General features: G+C 43.2%; 1 protein-coding gene across 1 annotated transcript in view; it reads left to right on the top strand.

The window, feature by feature from the left end:
- mbpb (myelin basic protein b) overlaps window positions 1-25,143 on the top strand; it is an 80,505-nt gene that overhangs the window by 44,547 nt on the left and 10,815 nt on the right. Inside the window, exon 3 of the mRNA XM_056285998.1 lies at window positions 7,118-7,187. Within this exon, the coding sequence (XP_056141973.1) occupies window positions 7,118-7,187 (70 nt within the window). The remainder of the gene's footprint in view (window positions 1-7,117; window positions 7,188-25,143) is intronic.

A 25,143-nucleotide genomic window follows, 5' to 3' on the forward strand; every position in this document is an offset into this window, starting at 1 on the left:
GAAGCCCTCTCTGCCTCAGTCCCAGGGCTTAGCGACTGATCATACACCCACCACCTGTGTTCCAGGTTGTAGCTAGGGTCTGCCAGACTTCACTGTCCTGCCCCGTCACCTCTTCCTGATCACCACAGGGCTATGATCCAGGATGTTTATGGGTTGATTCCCTTGCGGGAGGATGCCTGCGCGTGACAACTTTTTACGTGGAGTGGCTGATGTGCCTGCAGCCACCACACGGTCCTTGGCAGAGGGTAGCCAGAGTCCAATGGCATGGAGAACCAAGATGATTGGGGACCACCCTCTGTTGCAGCCTTCATCCACCTTCACTGCCGTTGTGACTTGGAGACATCCTCCGCCAGTTCCGCCATTGAGGTCTTTGTTAGATCGCACTTCTCACTCACTCACTCACTTACTCAGTGACAAAACCCCCAGTGTCTTTTCTTAGTCACACTTGGAACTCAAGGGTAAGGTTGTTCTGAAAAACCATTGACTAATTGTTTTGTGTTCACTTTACTGTAATACACTAATGCAAACTAGACTGCTGTTGTTCTGTGGCAAGTTATTTAAAAACACCTTGAATTTCCTTTTCCTTTGCTTAAACCCCAAACGTAACCACTAACCAACCTTAACTGTAACCTTAAACACTACTCAACCTTAACCTTAACCACTACCTTACCTTAAACACTATTAATGTAGCTGCTGCTAATGTGTGAAAACTAACTTTGTGTGTGTGTGTGTGTGTGTGTGTGTGTGTGTGTGTGTGTGTGTGTGTGTTTGTTGCACACCATTTTTAAGTTGTGTTATTTGTACGCCACTCGCTCAGAATGTGAATCTGCAGTCCTGGCTGGTAATGGCACCACCCGAGAGAGCCGTTGGGCTGGATGATGTATGGTGTCTATGTGACACAGTTATTAGCGAGTTTGCTCTCTAAGCGTTCAGGCAGAACTGTCGGAATAGGAACACATCAAAGCCTCTTGCACAGGGCAAAAAGGGCATTCTCATCAGCTGTAGCAAAGTATAGATATAAAAAGAGGGATACAACCAGTTAATGAGTACATGCACAGCATATATACTGTAGACTTCAAGCTCTGATAGAGATTAAAAGGAATTTGTCCCTTCTTGTGTTGCCCCTGTTAAAACAGCCAAGCTAGTTGAACCCAGAGCAATAGCCGCTATAATTTAGTGTGAGGTGAGAGGTCGTAGTAGGCCATGGTAATCCTATTTGAAAGAAAATGGCTGACTGAAATGGCCCTTCAATTGAATGGAGCAAAGACGTTTCAAAAATCTTCGACTCGTCCTTTCATGCTTTGAATCCAGAAATTACTGCCCACTCATTGTTCCTGCTGACTTAGTGTGGGAGAATAGGGCTTAAACTGGGGCCCTAATGTAATTTAATGACTTCCAATAATTAACCCCGGCCTCGCCTTTTGTCAAAGCTTTTTACATTATAGCAGATAAAATTAGTCAATCCATTATAGTTCAGCCTTTGCTCCAACCAGATGTGAGGACACTGTGAGCCAAGCCTCAGGCAGTGAGCAGTCCTTATACCTAGGACCTGTTTTCAATCTGAGCCAGGAAATGGAAAGAGAGACTAAATAAAATGCGGGAATATTTGCCTTGTTCCATGTGGGCATTACCAGAAGTCAGTGTGGATGACAAACCTGTGTGGTCTAGCCCTTTACTGGCTACCTGCCTGGCACCTTTGATGGGGCTGTTAGAATTGTATCAGCCTATGGGGTGCCGGACACATTACCCCTGCAGGGAGGCAGACAGCTGAGCCCAGAGCTGTTTTGTTTCCTTTGCTACACTCATGAAGCAAAGAGCAGGGAGGCAAAAACAGGTTTTATTTTTCATTGTACAAACTTTAAAGTTTGTATTAAAACAAATCTGTTTTACCACTATAAAACTAAAAGGACAACATCTAACTACAATTGCTAAAGGGATATTTATTCTTATGTTCATGCGGTTTTACTATCCTAACCAAAGTGTATTTGAAGCTGTGCCGAGACGGTTGTCATGGTAACAGCTGAAGCGGTACAGAGTGTGATGAGAGTAAAGCATGTTATGTGTAGAGGCTCCTCTCTGGGTCGTGATCCCTTTTCCCGATGCAGTAATATGTGCTCACACTGCGCTGGTCACACCCAAAACAGCACGTCAGGCAAAATCACTCCTTTACCCGTCTCTCGCTCTCTTTCTTGCTTAGAATACTTTAGACCACAACCGCAAATTGCTTTGCTACACGTACATACGTTTTCTGTTTCAAAATGTAAAAGATTTGTTCAAAAGTTGAAGCAGAATTTATCTTTTGAAAAATAATCCGGTGATTCTAATTTACTTGTAAAGTGGAGAAAAAAGTCAATCAAGTCTCCAGATGAGGGAGCCTCAGGCTCATCTTGTAGACCAACAGGCTTTGAAGACCATCAACAATACCATTGTGGCCTTCCTAGCGTGGCTGTTCCCGACCGTGACTGTCAAGCCTGGTAAATCTCTCCACAGTAAGATCTGACCTCGCTTATTATCGCTCACCCTGCTATTTTGACTACCTGATTAATATTATCATACATTCCTAATAATATTCAAATACTTACAGCTTGCTTCCCAGCATCATCCAAAGGAAAACAGGTAGCTGTTGTGCACTAATAGTTGTTGGAACAATATTTTTTAGCAGTGGAGATGTAGGAAGTCATCATTTGTAACATTATACCTAAAGGCCCAATTTACTCAAATACTGCTCATTTCAATAAAACATGTTTTCTCTAGGTTTGCAGTTACTTTATGCAATGTTTTAGTCCAAAATTGCAAATGTGCTATATGCTTTTCATTGGTTGTTGAGCACAACAGCTTCTTATCATGTAAAACTTATGACACAGTCTCTAGGGTGTGTACGTTTACTTCGAGAGAGAATGTGTGTGTGTGTGCGTGTGTGTGTGTGTGTGTGTGTGTGTGTGTGTGTGTGTGTGTGTGTGTGTGTGTGCGTGGATGTTGAGTCTCTATTTGGGAGGTTTGGTGGAGCGCCTGCTTGTTTGTGCGTGTGTAATTTATGTGTAATAATTTCTATGCTCACAAATACATATATTTAAATTACTAAGGACTTCTAAATACTTTTAAAACCTTGAACCAACTCTAGATGTTACCAACAACCACCTGCTACTACTTTCAGCTGCTCCCGTTAGGGGTCACCACAGCGGATCGTCCGTTTCCATTTCTTCCTGTCCTCTGCATCTTTCTTTGTCATGCCACCCACCTGCATGTCCTTCCTCACCACATCCATAAACCTCCTCTTTTGCCTTCCTCTTTTCCTCTTCCCTGGCAGCTCCATATTCAGCATCCTTCTCCCAATATACCCAGCATCTCTCCTCCACACATGTCCAAGCCATCTCAATCTTGCCTCTTGCTTTGTCTCCAAGCCGTCCAACCTGAACTGTCCCTCTAATGTACTCATTCCTAATCCTGTCCTCCTTCTTCTACCAACAAACATCACTTGTAGGAAATAAAACAAATAATGAAAGGAACCAGTCAATCTAATTTCTACCATGATAAGCTTGAGCCCCATATGCCTTGAATGCACACATATAGGCCTTTCATATGTCAGTGGGTTTTTTTCTAATATCCATCCGTAATCAGAGAAATCACTGACAGCAATCTGCACTAATCAATAACCTTCATTCGCTCCATACTTGTAAACACTACTTTTCACACAAGTGATTCTTTACTACAACTGAGCAATATGTGCATTGAGGCTTTGGATTAAAAAACAAACGAACAAACAAACATTTGTTTGACTTCTCCAGCCAGACCAGGAGAAATCACTTGGAAAAGTGGACCGTGCGGTCGAAAACCGATGTCTCAGAAATGTGTAGTGTTTGGCTGCCAAGCAGTGATGCATTCTTCCCAAGGGCTAACTAGATTAGATTATGTTCACCACAGATGTGTGGTGAACGCAAGCCAACACACCCTCAGACACCAGCACTCTGAGACACGACACACACTGCTGAGGAAGCCCTCACTAAAACCAACTACTGGGTGGGCCCTGTCATATTTTGTCCTGTTTTCCATACTTTTACATCTTAGTGTGTATTTATGAGACAATACTGAGTTTATATATATATATATATATATATATATATATATATATATATATATATATATATATATATATATATATATATATATACCCCTTTTTTCTCCCCAATTGTGCTTGGTCAATTACACCACTCTTCCGAGCTGTCCCGGTCACTGCTCCGCCCCCTCTGCTGATCCAGGGAGGGCTGCAGACTACCACACGCCTCCACCGATACATGTGGAGTCGCCAGCCGCTTCTTTTCACCTGACAGTGAGGAGTTTCACCAGGGGGACGTAGCGCGTGGGAGGGTCACGCTATTCCCCCCAGTTCCCCCTCCCCCCTGAACAGGCGCCCCAACCGACCAGAGGAGGCGCTAGTGCAGTGACCAGGACACATACCCACATCTGGCTTCCGACCCGCAGACACTGCCAATTGTGTCTGTAGGGACGCCTGACCAAGCCGGAGGTAACACGGGGATTCGAACTGCCTATGCCCGTGTTGGTAGGCAATGGAATAGACCACCACGCCACCTGGACGCCCCAATATTGAGGTTTTAAAGGGTTTTGGATATTGTTTGAATTTTATTTTTATATATGGTTCACTATGCCTTTCGAGCCCTGTTTGATGTAATTGAATAAATATGTGGATAGGTATTTGCAACAATAATGGTTATATTGAAAAGCTAATTGTCTAAAATGTGATTACTAAACTCTTCGGATCAGTAGACTCCTGTAACAGGGGGTATTGATCCAGAATTAATATCACGACATTTTGTCTTTTCTTTATTACAAGAAGTCGTGCATCACAGTAGGAGCATTGCATTTCAAAACCCATTTACCTCTGGTGCGTTTATCGATCTCCCGCTGCAGCGATTCCCGGAATTTAAAAACGTGACAGTGGAGTATTATGTTATTGACTTTGGAGAGTTGGTCTTTCAGGAATTGTCACTAGTTTCCAACATTATCAGGAAGCAGAGATGCGAGTGATGCGTGATATTTTTCATTTATTTATTTATTTATTTCCTTGTTAGCTCTGAAAGGTGCCTATAGCAAATGACAAAGATTGGTTTTGGAGGCAATAAGAGCCCGGCTTAGCCAGCGAGAGCCATGCATCCCCAGTGGAGGTGTTATCACACCCTGCAGTGTAGGGCTGTATGGCTGACGTCCCAGTAACCAAGGTGAGACTAAAGCCTTGCTCAGACTGCCAGCCCAAATCCGTTTTGTGGCATATCCAGGTTGATTTTAGAAATCCTGGATGGCAAAAAAAACCGCCCACATGAAATGCAATTTTTGTAAATCGGATCTAAACCACACTTGGAAGTGGTTTGAAATGTGATTCCAGTCGGATTTCTACAGATGCGTCTAAGTCCAGACGCTCTGGCCACCTAAATCAGATTTCAAACTGTCTTTTGGTTCACTCGCAACGCGACACACAATGACAACGTCAAATCCAGAGTGCCCGCCATGACTGCAGCACAGAACATCGCAACGTATTACCAGCCTCCTCCACCGCTGAGTTTGCCTGGTGTGACCGAGGAGTAATGTACCATGACTTGACAGTGTGGTTGTTTGGAGGACAAGATGATGGCTCTCCATTTCTCATGCTTCCGTGTTGGTAAACCGCATCACCAGCGTACGCCTACATCATTACCACAGCAACCCATGCAGATAGGTTGGTGATGTATGGACACACAAATCCAATCTGATCACTTGCAAATAGCAGTGCAGACAGTCTGTCTTAAAGATCTGAGTTGAGAAACAAATCCGATTTGCCTGCAGTCTGAAGAAGACCCAAGTATCCGTGCCCCAACTCATCTTCCAGCCCTGAAGAGTGGGCAAGATGAAACGCCCCATGGCACAAACAGGAACAGGAACTCTGATTCATGTGAGAGACTCAAATTAGTCGAGCCCTGAAAGTTGTCAAAGCCACAGCACCCCCCCCCCCCCCCCGTCTCACGACTCTGGTAGTTAGATAGTATTCAGACAAAATTAACCTCCATCAGAGCTTTCATACACGGGTAAATCTTGCATGGAAAGCAAATGAAAAGGACCTCTGTCTTTTATTTGCATCCCATCCCCCTGCCCCACCCCTAAATGACACATATGCCTACATAATTATCAGGGTACGATTCAAAAGCATCAAAGTGATAGCTGAACAAGGTTTCAGTTAAACCTGTATTTCCAGGGGGCGCTGAGAGCTATTGTTCTTGATGAATTTTCATGAGCCTCCCTACCTCCTCTCTCACCAAGGTGAATGTGATTTTGCTGTTGTCCAGGTCCTCTTGCTTGGTTCCTCTTATTCACAGTGTCCCAGGTGCAGGTGACTCTTCTCTGGCTCTGCCAGTTCCTCCCCCTGAAGCCCTCTTCTACAAGATTTGTGTAGAATTCGCCCCGAGTTGTGGAGGAATATCAAGTTATGGACATCACCAAGCTATCCACAATGTTTTTCTCGATCCATCTTCTCTAGGAAGCCCTCTTGGAAGGAGACAAATTAAAAAATTTTTTAAAAATAGTGGCGTTATTATGCCAGCAATTAATGAGATTCTGTGATAATAACAAAATAAATGAGGTTAATGTGACAAAACATCTGTGTAATTGTTTTGCAAAATAGGATTTTTTTCCCTCTAAACCATGAGACATTATTGACTGAACAATGCTGTGGAGAGGGTTAAGAAATTGTTCATATATTTGTCTGAGAAAGCCAGCCACCCCAGGCCTAAACTTTCTATGTTGCCATAGTATACACACAACTCTGAAACATCTGCACATGCACAAAAAGCTTGGAGCTAATGAGAAAAAAAGGTGTGTGTGTGTGTGTGTGTGTGTGTGTTTGTTTGTTCAAGTGCACATGTTCTTTTATGGCTGCATAATTTAAATGTACTGTTGTCATGTATTTATAATGCACAATTGGAAATTATCAAATGTATCACTAAATGAAAACTTTCTCTCTCTCTCTCTCTCTCCAACCAACCTCTCATTGTCACTCTTTTTTACTTGTCTCCGTCTTTGCTCTGTTGCCATGGTGCCTCACCTCTTAATCTGTTTGTATGCTCCCTTAAAGGCTCCGTCGCCAGAACCCGAAGAGGACCAGAATGAAGCAACAGAGCCTGAATCACAAGACGAAGTCTTTGGTAAGAGATCCAGTCTCAAAGCAAGCTCTGATGGTGCAAATCCTCTTAACTGTTACCATTTTTGCACTCCAGAAATTAAATATGTCAATGAGATATCAGGAGGTTACATGACCACAATCCTGGAACCACAGCCTCAGTTGGTGCCTCGGTAGTATTTTAGTCTTTGGAGGATTTGTCAATTCATGCGTTTGTTTGGAAGTACTGCCAAAAAACACATTCCTTTGTAATGCTGCATCTCAGCAATTGAGAGCAGATTTAGCTGCAGAAGATCAAGCCCTCTGCATGTCAGGAGGAGGTTGAATGTCCACTGGGGTTTCCATGCATATTATGTTTCGAGAGACAAAAATGTCAGGGAAGATTAGTCTTAGAATAAAACTGCAAAGTGTGAGTCCCGAAGCAGCATCATGTATCGTCAATGCAGCAACTGATGAAGCAACATCTCTACTTCTGATTTGGAGAAAACAGGGTTGCTTTTGCCACTGGGATTAGTGACAAAAAACAAAAACAAAAAACAACAAATGTATCTAGTCAGTAGTGTTAGCTCATTTGAACTTTGTAATTTTTGAGTCATTGTGTTTGAGTTTATTGATGCAGCAAGTTCCTTACCAGATAACTGAATTCCAGGAGAGATTAAAATCAAAATTGCATTGGCCACTTCAAATTCAACACCTCCTGTATGTCTTTTTACCATGAAGAATACGACAAAGTGTCTTTGAACCTTCTTCCGAACTTTTACAAAGTGGCATTAAACAAGCTGAGTTCAGGTAGACCCTGGGGCATAATTTCCACTGGGGACAGTGAGGACATGTCCCCTCCTCTTTTCAAAATCCCGTTTGTGCCCCCCCACACACACTTTCATAATATTTTTATTTATTTTTTTCTTTAACTGCAAAAATCACACTTAATATGCTACTGTTTGGCCAGCTGTCAGATTCTGGCTAAGAATGTGAGTTGAGCTGCTGATGTACTCCACAATATTGCCACGGGCAGCCTGCCTACGCAGTCCGACGGTACATTTTAGCGTACGTGGACGTGGACGTGTTCCACACATGCACACTTGAAAAACTGCTCACTGGAAGATCAGGCGGCAGTTCATAAAAATGAAATGCCAAACAGCAGCAGTTACATTTTATTTATTTCTTTGGAGAGGGGATGAAAGAAAGAAAGGAAATGTGAGTTGGTTGATTAGAAGGCTGTTTAGCCCAGGATAGTCACATGATCTGTGTAGGCCTGTTGGTGCTAGGCCAACGTTGACTGAGCCAACATTGATACACTCTTGCCAGGTAACGTTGTTGCTACTACTAACGTTGGCTGGCTGTGAGCTCATCACGTGTTTCCAAAGGGGGAAAGAGGCGATTTGTCAAACTAAATATTTAAGGTGGTTGTAAAACAGCATGATTTTTCTATTAACTTATGTAATTTGAAAACGAGTCCACCTTAAACCACAGGAAGTGTCTGTCAGCAGTGTATGAAAAGCAGTTTCTCTCTGCTAGTTTACTTAGACGTTAGACTCTCTCACCACGGGCTCGATAGGATAAGTCCACTCTGCTTTCCTATCAGAGACCAGATGAGGTGGAGGACAAGTACTGAGTTGCAGGTATAGGTCGTATGTGCTGTATCGAGGCTTAGGTGATTTTGGTTTGCCGATAATGAGAGGAAGGAGTGAACATGATAAGATGATTGAATTAAAAATAAAGTACACTAATAATATTAGAACCGACATGAAATCAATATGGTTTCAGCTTTCCCGTCAGCGTTTTTCTATACCTTCTTCTATCAACTGCTTTTATATCAGAGATCAGATGAAGTTGATAGATCTGTCAGTCCTATTCTTAAAAAAAAAGTGTGTGTGTATGTACAACTATATATGTAAAATGCGTAACGACCACGGATGACTAGACTCACTAGCCCTTGGCTAACAGGTTGGACCCTTCAGTGGACTGGTTAGTGCAGTCGCCCGTGGTGTGGGTGATCCCGGCTGCAGCAGTTCCTGACTGCCCCCTTAATTTGCTACATTGGTGTCAGAAGTGAGATGGTGAGACCATGAGGCCATCGGAAGAAAGCGCGTGAGCCCAGAGAGGTGAGGGAGTTGATATGCCGAAGCGCAGGGACGCGCTTCCCGAAGGAGGGGGGTCGTGTAACGACCACGGATGACTAGACTCACTAGCCCTTGGCTAACGGGTCGGACCCATTAGTTGACTGGTTAGCGCAATCGCCCATGGTATGGACAACCTGGATTCACGACCCGTGTTCGCGTCCCAACTGCGGCAGTTCCCGGCTGCCACCTGAACTCACTACACACATATTATATATATATATATATATATATATATATATATATATATATATATATATATATATATATATATATATATACTATCTCATCCATTCCATCCATTATCTAAACTGCTTATCCTGCTCTCAGGGTCGCGGGGATGCTGGAGCCTATCCCAGCAGTCATTGGGCGGCAGGCAGGGAGACACCCTGGACAGGCTGCCAGGCCATCAAAGAGCCGACACAGACACACATTCACACCTAGGGACACAGCTTTTTCTTATGCATATTCTGGCAGAATTTAGTATGATGACCAACTTAATTATTTCTCAGATTTTATATTGGTTACCATATTCCCCAAATGTATGTTAAAATGCAGGAAATGGAATTCAAATCACAAATTTGAACCCCTTCTCAAACCAAAGCTCTGCTCCTGTGTGGACCATCAGAGACTTCTTCTTGGCCCCTGCATGTGTACTGGACACTTCCCTCCCCTCCCCGGAGCAAAATATCGACTAAAACCTCACAGCTCACAGACTCCTTGCCATCACCAATGTAGCTGACAACGAGCTGACAACGAGGGAAAATAAATACACATAACACCCACTGTGGGAACCTGGGGAGGTGTGAGGTTGGGAGGGAGCAAGAGGAAGAGGAAGAGAGAGCTAGTTGTTAATTCTTGAATAGAATAACACCCTCAAAACCTTTGCCACATCTACTGAGGAAAAGAAAACCAATAGATCCCCAAGAGGGAGGGAGTTAACACTCGGTGCTCCTTGTTTGCCATGAGAATCCGATCAATAGAAGAGCCTTTTTCACTCGCTGTCTGTCCCCAAGGGTTGTTTGTAGGGTGAGGTAGGCTGAAGTGAAGTGAGATGTGAGGGAGAAGAGGGATTCACCCGTGTGGAATGAACTATCTACAGTTCAATAGACATGAGAGAGTGCTTGTTACTGGAATCATTGACACATGTGTGTATGTTTGTGTCTCTGTGCATTTGTGTGTGTCTGCACTGGTCAGTATGTATGTCTGCACTGGTTAATTGAGCTTGCGTTTACCAAGCCTTGAGCAGAAGCTTATTTGCAAGTGAGCTACTTGCCTCGGTATCATCAAGAGACCTGCAGCACAGAGCAGCTTTTGCAGATTGATCGGTTTCTTCCATTTCTTCTACCGTCAGCTAATTAATGTATTAAACACTTGTCATTGATCAGCGTAGAGAAGAGAAAATACTTCGATAGGCAGATGTGATACTTCAAGCCTTGAAGTATCGCCTTGAAGTTCAAGGTGACCCCCCCCCCCAAAAAAAAATTTGTCGGTATTGACCTTGGGAAAAAACACATTGTAAAGACAAACAAGAAGACAGCATAACAAAAATATTGGCTCTTGCAGTTCGCCAGACCGAGATTGATTTAAATTAGAATTGGACAAGTTCAAACTTGAATGATCACATTTGAAGAAACTGAGTTACGCAGCAGTAGATCACAGGAAACAGCAGGGGTGAAAATATATGAATAGAAATCCACCCATTATCTGAACCCCGCTTATCCTGCTCTCAGGGTTGCAGGGATGCTGGAGCCTATTCCAGCAGTCATTGGGCAGCAGGCAGGGAGACAGGCCACCAGGCCATCTCACACACACACACACACACACACACACACACACACACACACACACACACACACACACACACACACACACACATTCATACCTAGGGACAGTTTAGTATAGCCAATTCACCTAACTTACATGTCTTTGGACTGTGGGAGGAAACCGGAGCCACTGGAGGAAACCAACGCAGACATGGGGAGAACATGCAAACTCCACACAGAGGATGACTCGGGATGACCCACCAAGGTTGGACTACCCCAGGCCTCGAACCCAGGACCTTCTTGCTGTGAGGTCACCGTGCTAACCACTGCGCCACCGTGCCACGCATGAATAGAAATATAAAACAGAAACTTATCAAAGGGGCAAAAAACATAATACAACCTTCATAACAACAGAGATAACACATACATGGTGTAAATATATAAATATAACATCACTGTGTCCAAATCTGCATACTTTCTTAAGTAATTACTTTAATTCTGTTATAAATTTAAAAGTATTTTCTTGCAGTGTACACGAATGAACAGCACATACACACTGTGGTCACTTTATCAGGTACACCTGCTGGCCAATGCTAATAGTCAAACAGCAATCATGCAACCACAACTCAGTTCACTATATACGTACATGTCCAAGAGGTTCAGCTGTTCGGCCAGACATGAGAATGGAGAATCAGGAATCATGAACACTATTTATCATTTCACTTTATGTACTTGCGTTTATGAAATGAAACGATATATTGTTTCCCCCAGCCCACAGCAGTGCAACACAAATACAAAAACACATATCATCCAAAGGAGTTGAATGAAGTGCAACTGGACTTGGTATTTATCCGTGAAGACATTTCGCCTCTCATCCAAGAGGCTTCCTCAGTTCGTGCCTTTCTGACTAGACCAAGCTAGTCTGACTGGCTGGTGATGAGACTCAGAATTTATCCTCTAGGAGTCGTTATCGGAGCTGTTGATATGCGTGGCTCTTTTGTGTACCGATGTTATGGCTGCGCCCGTCGCTAACAGAGCCATAGATATGAGTGGCTCTTTTGTGTACCGATGTTTGGCCGCGCCCGTTGCCATCAGAGCTATTGATTTGCATTTGTTTAGCAGTGACGGTCGTTGGGGGTGTTAGTTTCAACTTCATTATTTAGTGGTCATGAGAGTCGTTGGAGCCGTTAGTGACCGACTGTTGTTCTTGGAGGCTAGGCTTCTTGAGTCTCCTGGGTAGAGATGAAAGGACGGCATTGTAGGTGGGAGATAGGTGGTGTCGCAGCCCTCCTCCTCTGTTGAGGGATGGTATCAATAGCTCCGATAACGACGGGCGCGGCCAAACATCGGTACACAAAAGAGCCACTCATATCTATGGCTCTGTTAGCGACGGGCATTGGTAAACATCGGTACACAAAGAGCCATACATATCAATAGCTCTGACAATGACTCCTAGAGGATAAATTCTGAGTCTCATCACCAGCCAGTCAGACTAGCTTGGTCTAGTCAGAAAGGCACGAACTGATGAAGCCTCTTGGATGAGAGGCGAAATGTTTTCACGGATATATACCAAGTCCAGTTGCACTTCATTCAACTCCTTTGGATAACCATGACCTGGATGAATGAGAACATTCACAGACACAAAAAAACATCCAAAAACTACAAGAACACATATATCCAAACTAGAACAAATATATCCAAACTAAGCAACAACAAAAAAATCACTGTCCAAGAGAATGAATGCCAGCCAGGATTACTGTCGGAACTGCCGGTCTGCATGGGCTAGCAGTTAGCCTATCCGGCCCCGCTTCCACATCCTGTCAGACTGCCCTCGGTGTTTCCTCTTCGGGCACAGCTCCAGGCAGGGGCCATGATCCTTGGGCCCACTGGACTCAGCAGACCAAGCTCTCCCAGCCAATCCAATGCCAGCTCTCCCAGCCAGACACCCTCGACACACCTCCCTGGACTCCACACGACAGCACCAAAAACACAGTCAACACTAGGCGAGGCTGCCGCCAGACCACCCTCGGTTTCATCGGAACTGCGGGTCTGCATGGGCTAGCAGTTAGCTTAGCCTGCCCCACTTCTGCATCCTGTCAGACTGCCCTCGGTCTTTCCTCTTCAGGTGCAGCTCTGGGCAGGGCTGTGATCCCAGGGCCCACAGGACGCAGCAGACCAAATTTTCCCAGCCAATCCAGTGTCAGCTCTCCCAGCCATCGAACGAAGACACAAACTTAGATGCAGATGTGGACAAATACACCGCATGGACAGTACTGGGTGAGGCCTCCGCAAACCTAAGTTCATGCCCCCATCTTCCCACACCGGTACTGGGTGAGGCCACTGCAAACGTGAGTTTGCGCTGCCACTTCTCACACTGGAAACGGAGAAGATTGCATGATCTAGGTGATTTTCAGATGATTTTGATGATTGTTGGTGCCGGACATCATACTTCCAGCATCTCAGGAACTGCTGATTTCCTTTGGATTTTCATAAACTATAGTCTCTGGAGTTTACAGATATTTGGTAAGAAAAACAAAAAAATATCCAGTAAGTGGTGGTTATATGAGCAAAAACACCTTTTTAATGTGAGAGGCCAGAGGGAAATAGCCAGACTCATTCAAGCTGACAAGAAGGCCACAAATATTCCAATAACCTCTCAATACAACATCAGTGTGTAGATGGGCATCTCTGGACACACAAAATGTGTCAAACCTTGAAGCAGATGGGCTACAGCAGTGAAAGGCGATGTTAGGCTCCCCTCTCTCAGCTAAGAAGATGAGGCTGCAGTGGGCATGGGATCACCTAAACTAGATGATTGAAGGTTGTAAAAATGTCCCCTGGTCTGACAAATCTTGATTTCAGCTACAAAATCTAGATGGTAGGGTCAGAATTTGGCATAAACAGCATGAATCCATGAATCTATCCTGATTTGTGTCAACAGTTAAAGGGTGGTAGTGGGAATGTTCTCTTGGCAAATATTGCGCCCCATGATACCGATTAAGCATCAGTTGAATACCACAGGGTACTTAAGCATTGTTGTTGACACGTAAATTTCCCTTTATGACCCCAATCATCTACCTGTTCTAAACTGGTTCTTCCAATGTGACAGTCGTTTCGGTGTACTTAAGTGATATGCACAGCCAAAAAAATCTTGCAGGTGCTGCATGATGCTATCGAGTAAGCATTTAGCAAAATCCCCAAGGAAAGTTTCCAGTACCTTGTTGAATCCATGCTGTGAAAAATTCTGGCTGTTCTGGAGGCAACCTGGTACTAGATATAGGTGTACCTAATATAGTGGGCACTAAGTGTGTTTTCATGATGCAAACTGTGAGGCCACAATGGGGAAACGTCCTCTACTTCATGCAAGCTTATATTTAAAAACATTCCTGTCCCATCACAATGTGACCGATGGTTTTATTAATCTCTTAAGATTCATTTAGAAGGTAACACCACCATCACTGTATCTTCTGCGCTCATCGCAGGTAATGAAAACAAGCACATCCCTCCCTCAGCCTTAACTAGCTGATGATATAACAAAAATAATGGCTGAGGTTAGCAGTCGGTAGTAAAGTCAGAGTAATTCAATTTCAGAAAAAAAACTGATGTTGAAAACAATGTCTGTCTTCATCTACAGATATTAATTCCCAAAATTCAATCTGAAGTTTCAAATCCTGCTGTCTGTTTTAAAGCTTAAAAACCTTGTCCCTTTAGTTACATCAAATGTTTGTGTGTAGAGAGAGAGAGAGACAGAGAGAGAGAGAGAGAGAGAGAGAGAGAGAGAGAGAGAGAGAGAGAGAGAGAGAGAGAGAGAGAGAGAGAGAGAGAGAGAGAGAGAGAGAGAGAGAGAGCTAATGTTTTCTTATTAGCATTTTGTCTGAATGAATGTTTATTTAAATTCACAGCCCTTTGCATGTATAATGTTGTGGTCAATGTCATGGAGTGCTAAAATAGTTGAACATCGAAGCAGACCTACTTACTGCCCTCCAGACAATAAAATGCACCTCGCCATCCATGTAAATTCCATGTTGATGGTGTTACCTCATTTAATGTTTAACCACTTTATTTGCTCTGTCAGCACTGCTTTCTGATTGTGTTAAAAAAATACCATGTTCTTATCAGTTTGTATTTCAGAGAAAGGAACATTGCTATTAAGGGTACATTTAAAACCCCCGGTGATCAGTCCGCCCATGCTGAAACAATCCGGTGCCATTGGATTAGTTCAGGCAGCGGACACCAAAAAAACAAATAAAAGGAATTTCAACTAAATTGGCTCTGTGCGAGTGGTTTATGATGGGCAGGTTAGTGGTAATTAACTGAAGCGCGTTTTGTTTAAGATGTCATCAGCAGGCGTCCTGAGCCAACCACATCTCTCCAAGCATCTAGGGATGTCTCCATGCTGCACTTCCTGTTTGTGCTGGTTTTCCAGTGAAGGGCAAACACCACCACCAGCTGCAAGGCCTTTTAAAAGCCCATTATGGTTCCATTACCTGGCCCTGCCCGTAGCAGGCCCCCACTCAGCAGAATAGACCCCCTCTGTATACAAGTCTGTCCGCTCGTGTCCGTCCTGACTCTGTCTGGGTCACAGTTTCTCTACCATCGTAGGGAGGGCTGAGGGGAAATGAGCACCGGTCACCGATTGAAAACCAGGAAGGCGACAAAAAGCGGCATGGATTTTACATGAGTGGATTGCTTGACCCGCCTTGATTGAGTACAAGGTATCTAAGCACTTAGCATGGAAGCAGACATTTAAATTGCAAATAAAATTCACCAATGGTTGGCTATGACCTCTGTTCTGAAAACTATCCCATTCATATCCTTTTTACTATTCAAAAGAAGATGAATTGTAAATAACTGACATAACTGACGCTAAATGCATTCTGATGCACTAGAGATATAATATCAATGAAGATGATCCTTTGAAGACCATTTTTTGATCAGGTCTGTCCTCTCTCTAGGTCACAGCCTGGCTTTTATCTAGGAAATTACATGGTTTTGGCGTTGGTCAATTCTAAATTATATTCATTTGCACATCCCTTTAATTCCATTTAGGTCCTGCTGGATGTTCTTTTAAATGTGAAATGGTAAAGTAGTCTGCCACAGATTTCATTGATTTGACTGTGTCTGGTTAGACGGGGTGTTCTTCTTTAATTTTGTCTGAGGCTGAGGAGGACAGATAGAGGGTTATCATGCTTCTGTTTGCTCATTACTAATCTTATTCAGAAGCCCTTGAACCCAGGTCAAGTCGCAAAAAGAAAAGAAAATCAGAAGGTGCACCACAGAAATTAGATTTCCCCTTTTGAAGTTCTGTGACTATTTAGCCATCGTCTGGCATATTGTCTTGAGGTGAAGAGTAGGGTAGAGCTCCTGCAGCAGTGACTGTGTTGCACAGAGCTTAGTCTCCATTTATGGATTTGTCCATCATTTGACCCTCATGGCTAGCCTCTGTTCATTCCTACAATGTTTTTTTTTAGCCTGTACATTTGCTTCATTCCGTAATTGCTGAAATTACTGAGGAAAAAAAGCCTCTCTACTTGCAAAGGAGTTTATCGAAGACTGCTATTGTAGGCTTAGTTTTGAACCATGAGACATTCTTTGAATGTAGGTTGTGCATTTGAGCCACAATTGCATGTGTGTTCATGTATGCAATGCTGTGCGAGTCTGCATATGTGTGAGCCAGTTCAGATAGTTCAGAGCAAATGCTGTGGGCTTGTCCATCATATATATAGAGGAGTCCGATGGCTCAGTCATTTGTCTCTGTTGCTGAGGCTAACACTAGCTGGTACAGCCCCTGGCACTGCCAACATGAAGTGCCTCCTCCCCCCTCAAAAGCTCTGATTGTTATACAGCAGCGCCCATCGCTGAACCAATGCTCTCTGGTTTGACACTATTGTTCCGATTTCCACTTATTCTCACATCTCTCTCTCTCTCTCTCTCTCTCTCTCTCTCTCTCTCTCTCTCTCTCTCTCTCTCTCTCTCTCTCTCTCTCTCTCCCTCTCTCACACCCCCCATATCTTTCTGTGGGAAAGCAATAGTGAGAAGATGTAATGGCTTATTCCTTAGGTTTGAACCAGTTGCTCCCTACTCTACTTTGTGCAAATACCTTTTATTTTGTTCTGTGTGCTGACCCACCTGTGTGTATGTGCATCTCAACTCTTTCCTGTCTGTGTGGCATTTTAGGTGCATGTGGCATGGATAGGTTCACACTTTGTATTTTTTTGTGGATGTAGGGGGTTTGTATACATGTGCCCGTGCTTGTGTATCATGTTGGAAGATTTTGTGAATCAGTGGGTCCCTGTGAGATGGTGTGACCTCGTCATCTTGGCCTGACCATCTGGCAGGACAATCTGTGAGAGAGAGCATGTAAGTGTGTGTGTGTGTGTGTGTGTGTGTGTGTGTGTGTGTGTGTGTGTGTGTGTGTGTGTGTGTGTGTGTGTGTGTGTGTGTGTGTGTGTGTAAAAGCTGGGTCTGTGGCTGTGGTACAAGAGTACTAGAAAAGGGAAGAGCGGGCAACTGAGTTAGATGAGATGAATTGGAGTCGTTCTAGCCTTGGATAACAACAGCATACTCAACTTGAAGTGGAGCTGGAACCATGATCAAGGCATAAGATACTTCACACTATGTTTCCACTCATGGTTGTAATCAACGTTTGCATCCTTGGGGCTAATTTGAATGAGAGGCCTAGCAGTGCCGTGACTGTGGCATTGATGTTACACATTTTACTCTATGAGGGGTAGTTTGATAAATGATTTTCTGAAGTAGTCACCACTCGACGAAAGCTCTCAAGATAAGTTCGTCATGCCAGCAGTTGAGGAATTAAGATTTAACCTCCTTTAGTTGAAGCCTTCGAGCTGCCCTTCCTCACTGTGCTCCTCTACTTGTATGTGGCCCATGAAGGGTCCTTTTTCTGTTACCTTGTAGGTGAGGGGGAAATGTGTTCTGCCATCCTTTTAATAAGTCTATTAACACTAATTGGGAATGTAAATCTCATGTCACAAGCATAAGAAAGAAGAATGAAGGCCAAAAATTAGCCTGAATCAGAATCACAAACATATTTATTTGCCATGTAGGTTTGCACATACATGAAATTTGACTCCGGTTTTGTGGCTCTCTCAGTGTACTTAACATGGAATAACAATGTGAACAATCTTCAGATACTTGTACAGGCGAAATAAGAGGTGATTAAGTGCAATGGTGCAGAGAATTAGGGGTGGGAATCTTTTGGGAATCTCGTGATTCGATTTGATTTCGATTCTTGGGGTCATGATTCGATTCAAAATCAATGTTCAACTCAAAAGGATTTCCAATTCAAAATCGATTCTAGATTTGGTACATAAGGGTGTTAATTTCTGGATCTACTCCAGTCCGCTGTGCACTAAGAAAGGCGGTGGGGCAAATTATGGCATGAAGGTAGACTAAAGTGTGTATAAGATTATGTAGCTTTTATATTTGAAAAAATTACAATTGATTACAATAATGTGAACACACAAAGGCAAACCTAACCTTTCTCAGTAAAAAACCGACGTGATGGTACAGTGGTGCTGGTGTTTGTGAACCCTTTAGAATTTTCTACATTTCTGCATAAATATGACCTACAACATCATCAGATTTTTACACAAGTCCTAAAAGTAGCTAGAGAACCCAATTAAACAAATGAGACAAACATACTATACTTGGTCATTTGGGGAAAATTATCCAATATTACATATCTGTGAGTGGCAAAAGTATGTGAACCTTTGCTTTCAGTATCTGGTGTGACCCCCCCCCCCCCTTGTGCAGCAATAACTGCAACTAAAAGTTTCTGGTAACTGTTGATCAGTCCTGCACATCAGCTTGGAGGAATTTTAGCCCATTCCTCCATACAGAACAGCTTCAACCCTTGGATGTTGGTGGGTTTCCTCGCATGAACTGTTTGCTTTAGGTCTTTCCACAACATTTTGATTGGATTAAGGTAAAGACTTTGACTTGGCCATTTCAAAACATTAACTTTATTCTTCTTTAACCATTCTTTGTTAGAACGACTTGTGTGCTTAGGGTCGCTGTCTTGCTGCATGACCCACATCCTCTTGAGATTCAGTTCACGGACAGATGTCCTGACATTTTCCTTAAGAATTCGCTGGTATAATTCAGAATTCATTGTTCCATCAATGATGGCAAGCCGTCCTGGCTCAGATGCAGCAAAACAGGCCCAAACCATGATACTACCACCACCATGTTTCACAGATGGGATAAGGTTGTTATGCTGGAATGCAGTTTTTCCTTTCTCCAAACATAACGCTTCTCATTTAAACCAAAAAGTTCTGTTTTGGTGTCATTCGTCCACAAAACATTTCTTCTAATAGCCTTCTGACTTGTCCATATAATCTTTAGCAAACTGCAGATGGGCCGCAATGTTCTTTTTGGAGAGCAGTGGCTTTCTCCTTGCAACCCTGCCATGCACACCATTGTTGTTCAGTGTTCTCCTGATGGTGAACTCATGAACATTAACATTAGCCAATGTGAGAGAGGCCTTTAGTTGTGATGGATCTAGTTTTTTTTGTTTGTTTGTTTGTTTTTTACCCGTTCAGAATTGGCTGGGAGTTTGATAAGGTGGCGCAGTGTGCGTTGGTTGTTTGTTAATTATGTAGGAGGTCGCTGTTCCACTTTCAGCTCTGGGAGATGGCGTGTGATGTGAGACCCAACATTTGTAGTATACCCGAAATACTTACCTTTTGTTTTGCAAATCTTGCATATTGAATGAGTCATGTCAAGCTCCCTCTTCCCCGAGAGACTGTAAAATCCAAAATGCGCCCAAACGCTAGCCTTGGATGGGACTGGCTGAATTTGTTGCTGATCCCTTTTTAGAACTTTTTAGAAAGGCTACCAAGAGTGACTGACTAGCCACTGTCGTGTTTTCCGGAAGCCCGAACAGGTGCGCCGCCAGTCAACATTGCCAGCAGCGAAGAGGCTACTTAAGACTGAAAAATAAGTTTTTAAAAATCGATTTTTGGAATTTGTAAATCTATGCAGAATCGTAGAAGATAAGCATCGCGAGTCTTACGTGAATCGATTTTCCCTACCCCTACAGAGAATATATCAGAGATGCTGAAATAAATGTTAGCAGGTTACTTGCATACATGCCTGAGTTAGATGGACATGAAGAGAGTACCAGTATACGTACAATGTACAGTATAGTATATACAAAATGGCTGGATTTATTTGGTAGTGTTAAGTGTTCATTTGAATGACAGCTCGCAGAAAGAAAGAAAGAAAGAAAGAAAGAAAGAAAGAAAGAAAGAAAGAAAGAAAGAAAGAAAGAAAGAAAGAAAGAAAGAAAGAAAGAAAGAAAGATGTTCATGAACAGTTTGAAAAGTAAGTTAAAGCTCTGGTTTAGTGTCAGTATAAAAAAAAAGTTAATTCAAAAGTCATGATGATATTCAGTTGAAGGAACAACGGCTCATTGCATCAAATCAAAGCCAACTTGCCTCATGTTTATTGGAAGCAGCTTAAAGCTGCATTGTCCCTGGGTGTGACCAGCATTTTTGTCACACACCATATTCACCTCTACCGCCTTTAAGTTTGCTATTGTGCCAGGACAGTGGGAGAGACATCCAGAGTATTGTGTTTGGTTTGGTGTAACGTTGGGGGCTTGCAGCCCTGCATATTAAGGGGGGTACAAAAATCCTTCTGAACATTGGTTATTTCATCATGGTCTGCTTGTCCTCTCCTGTCTGAAAGAAAGAGAGGGAGAGAGGTGTTGAGGGGAAAATCAAGCTCAATATATTTTGGGAGCTGTTGAGATTTGTAGTTAGGGATGACAGGTCAGGGCTTTTCTTTTGTCTGGTAGCTTTGCAAGGCAAGCGTCATGGAGGCGAGGGTAAATAAAGAGGTTAAACAGTTACTCTATTCTGTATGTAATGCAGTACACTGACGTTAAACACAGTAAAGAAGTCACACATTTTCCTTACCGCCTTTTGGGAAATAAAAATGTTTTGATAATGAACTAAATCATGGGATTGATTTAATCACCATTGTTGCACGGGTACAGCTCCATAGATTTCCTCTCTGACTCCTGTCATTTTATTTTTTTTATTTTTTTTTTTGTCATTTGAACTCACAGTAAAAAGTCAAATGTCATAAACAGGGTTTGAGGCTTGGATAAGAGTGAAAGGGGGGAGCCCTCCCGAGTTCGCTGCAGCCGTTTATCTCCTACTGAAAAATCTCTGGAGGACTAAAGCCTCAAATGCCGAACAAGGGGACAGAGACAGAGAGGGGCTTTTTTCCCCTGAGGCTCGTGGGTGGCAGAGATCTACAATGAATGCAGCAGCAGAGGGACTTTCAACCTCGGGTGGGTGGTTTGGTCAGCGGCCGCATAGATGCAGGTCTTTTTTTCAGAGGAATGCTTCCCATGCCTGAGTCCCACCACACTCCTTGTTGATGTCCCAGATGCGCGTTCGCAGGCCAAACATCCTCTCCATACAGCGGGAAAGGAAAAGCGATGAGGAGAGCGAGGGCCCACTTTCTGCATTCCTCTTCCCTCTGTGTTTGCTGGTGACCCCTCGCTCTGCTGCGGCCCCTCATCCCTTTCCCTTGCCTTACTGGAAGACAGAGATTGAGATCGAGTTTCTGAGTGTTTCTGATCATACGGAAACCTTATCTCATTGACGTACTCACCTAACCACTTAACATGCCTGTGCAGCAGACAATTGGGATGGTTATGGTTGTGTTTCTGGGCTCTAATCTTTGACTCCCGGATGATAGATTACATCAATTATCCCTCATAAATTCGACAGGCTATCTTGGCCCTCAGTTGTTGTTTACTGAACAATAAGTAACAGAGATTGGATATTATGACAGGCTATATTAAGTAATAATTTACCATATTAGCTATTACTGTTTTTCTTATTATCTTCAATGTCTACGATGCTCTTATGATTTTTATTGTTCCCCCATTCCATCCATTAGGAATTATCATGCAGATGTGTAGTGTGGATGTAATGGCATGTAATGTGCTATGTTGTAAGGTGGATGGATGATTGTGTGTGTATATATGTATGTATGAACTAGTGGCGGGGGCATGGGGGTGTATGTATGCTGCAGCATCCTTGATCGCCCATCAATTTCTCTTTGACCTTGACCTTTTTTCTTTTTTTGTTTTGGTGATTTTTCCCCCCCGTTTTTCTCCTTAATTTTATCTGGCCGATTACCCCACTCTTCCGAGCCGTCCCAGTCGCTGCTCCACCCCCTCTGCTGATCCGGGGAGGGCTGTAGACTTCCACATGCCTCCTCCGATACATGTGGAGTCGCCAGCCGCTTCTTTTCACCTGACAGTGAAGAGTTTCACCAGGGGGACGTAGCGCGTGGGAGGATCACGCTCTTCCCCCCAGTTCCCCTCCTCCCTGAACAGGTGCCCCAACTGACCAGAGGAGGCGCTAATGCAGCGACCAGGACACATACCCACATCCGGCTTCCTACCCGCAGACACGGCCAGTTGTGTCTGTAGGATGCCCGAACAAGCCAGCGGTAACACGGGGATTTGATCTGGTGATCCCCATGTTGGTAGGCAACGGAATAGACCGCTACGCCACCCAGACGCCCTTGACCTTCTTTTGACCTTGACCATTGTGATAAAGATACTTTGCATTGTGATAATAAATTATTCAAGGAGACATGACGGGTAATAATTTCATCTTCTTTAGACTACAAGAAGGTCTTGGCTACATCATAAAAACCTGAGAACACATGAGAGCCAGTGTCTGGAAAAAAAATTAGTCTGACATGGTTGGGGGTTTATTCAGTGGATCCTGACACACCTGCTTTCTAATCAGGTGGCCCAACAGCGCTGGGGCTAATCCAGGGATGGACAATCCCAAGACACCCTTGTTATCTGTGGTTTTCAACACATGCATAAATACACTATTTAAAAAGAATGTTAGACATCCAGCAAATGAAGACAGCATGCTCTCACCGGGCCCTTACCCCCCTGCATAGCAGGAGGCATCAGCCTGTTGCTCTCCCTGAGGTTTCTTCCTATTTTTTTTCCCTGTCAAAGGTTTTTTTAAGAGATTTGTTCCTTATCTGATGTGAGGCTGTAACGACAGGATGTGTTATTGCTGTAAAGCCCCCTGAGGCAAATTTTTAATTTGTGATATTGGGCAATACAAATAAAAATGACTCAGCTCATTGGATAATTGGCCCTTAGGATTGTTTATAAGTTTTGCTTTTTTCACATCGCCTGTACCCACATCACCCCTATTATGTCCCCTCAGTTTAAGGACCATGATATTTATTTTTGTTTGTTTGTTTGTTTGTTACAACAGGAATGCACAAATTAAAAAAAAACAAAAACAGGCATCACCATACCTGGGCCTTTCATCTTACCCTTTCCTCAGCCCTGATTTAACAGCCTCTTTGTGGATGGCAAAAAAAAAAAGAGGAGGAAATATGATGGATTTAGTTTTTTTTTCTGACTCTGTACTTCGCTTTATTTTATTATCATTATTTGGTATATTTTACCTTATGATAATAATAATAATAAACATCCGAGTATTATTTCAATATTATATATATATATAATAACTTTGTCAAAAGAAATACTCAATGGTAGGGATAGTGCTCAACAAATAAGGAGCAAAATAATCCAGTTAGTCAAGTAAATTCTAACTGAGAATTTACTTGACCAACTGGAATTTATATATATATAATTTCACAAGTAAGTATTTGAAATGTAAGATGTTCATAATCGGACCTGACGCTGGAAATTTGTGGGCGATGACAAAATTGTGTCTAAATGGGGCTGAATTCGTGGTCTGATCCCAGCATAAGACAGTTTGTGAAAACCAAATTTAAAGAAATAAAAAGACTGAATGATGGACTTGATGCTTGCTCAAAGTTTGTTGCTTCAGGGTCGGTGTGTTTATAAGGGTGTATAGGCCTCGTCGTATGTGATCATAATTGTGCACTATGTTTAAGCAGTGAAAAGTTTTGTACTGAAAACGTCTGTGAATAGTAAATAAATTGATGGGTTTAAAATACTGGCTGGTTTTTGTCTGCTTAGCACGGAGGTGGCCTGTTTTTCCGTTCATCATCGAAATTCCGCTTTTTAGTCAGTGAAAGTCAGGGATAAAAGAAAAATCGGGAGTAGTTGATGGATAAGCAGATGGATATATCATCCAACATAGCATAGAAACAAATCAAGTGAAATATCTGTTTGAATATATTATCTAATGAGGCCAAGGATACATCCTTCACTAAATATTTAGCACCTGATTTTTTTTAAAAATCCGAACAACCAACCAATGTCCACTCCTCACCCAATAGTTTGTCCTGTCATTTTTGTACCATCTAGCACCCTGTGCTTGTAGTATTATATTAATTGCAACTGTTTTTATTCCTTGATTTTTTTCAAATAAATCATCCATCCATCCATTATCCAAACCACTGATCCTGCTTTCAGGGTCGCGGGGTTGCTGGAGCCTATCCCAGCAGTCACCGGGCAGCAGGCGGGGAGACACCCTGGACAGGCTGCCAGGCCATCACACAGGGCCAACAGGGGCCGTGCCTATAGTCCCCGGGTCCTATATTCCCCGGGTCCTATGTTCCCCGATCGGGGAACATAGGACCCTTTCGAAAAAAAAGGGTCCCATATTCCCCGTTTTCCCCTAAAAAGGTCCTATAATCCCCGTTGCAATAGACACCGGGGAACATAGGACCCTCTTTTGGAAAAAGGGTCCTATATTCCCCGCTGTTTCCAGGGGAACATAGGACCTTTTTCCAAATAAAGGGTCCTATATTCCCCGCTATTGCCAATCGAGGAACAAACCGGGGAACTTAGAACCCTTTTTGCAAATTAATTTCCTTAACGGGTCCAAAATAATAAAAACTGGGGTCAAGGCTGAGATGTAGGCTACGATAATCTATTCCTCCGCTGATTAAATTAGGCCGTATTACCATTGTTGGCTGTTGTATATCGCAGGCCACCTTGAGTGTGTATCCAAATTCGGCCTATAGAGGAGGCTGTAATTTGCTTTATTGTTATTTCTTACCAATATTTACTGCAGTAGGCCTAGTTAGTTGGCTCTCCGGCTCAGCATGGACAGTCGGCAACCAACGCAAGTTT

This window comes from Lampris incognitus, chromosome 9 (genome assembly GCF_029633865.1).
Source record: "Lampris incognitus isolate fLamInc1 chromosome 9, fLamInc1.hap2, whole genome shotgun sequence".
Taxonomy (NCBI): Eukaryota; Metazoa; Chordata; class Actinopteri; order Lampriformes; family Lampridae; genus Lampris; species Lampris incognitus.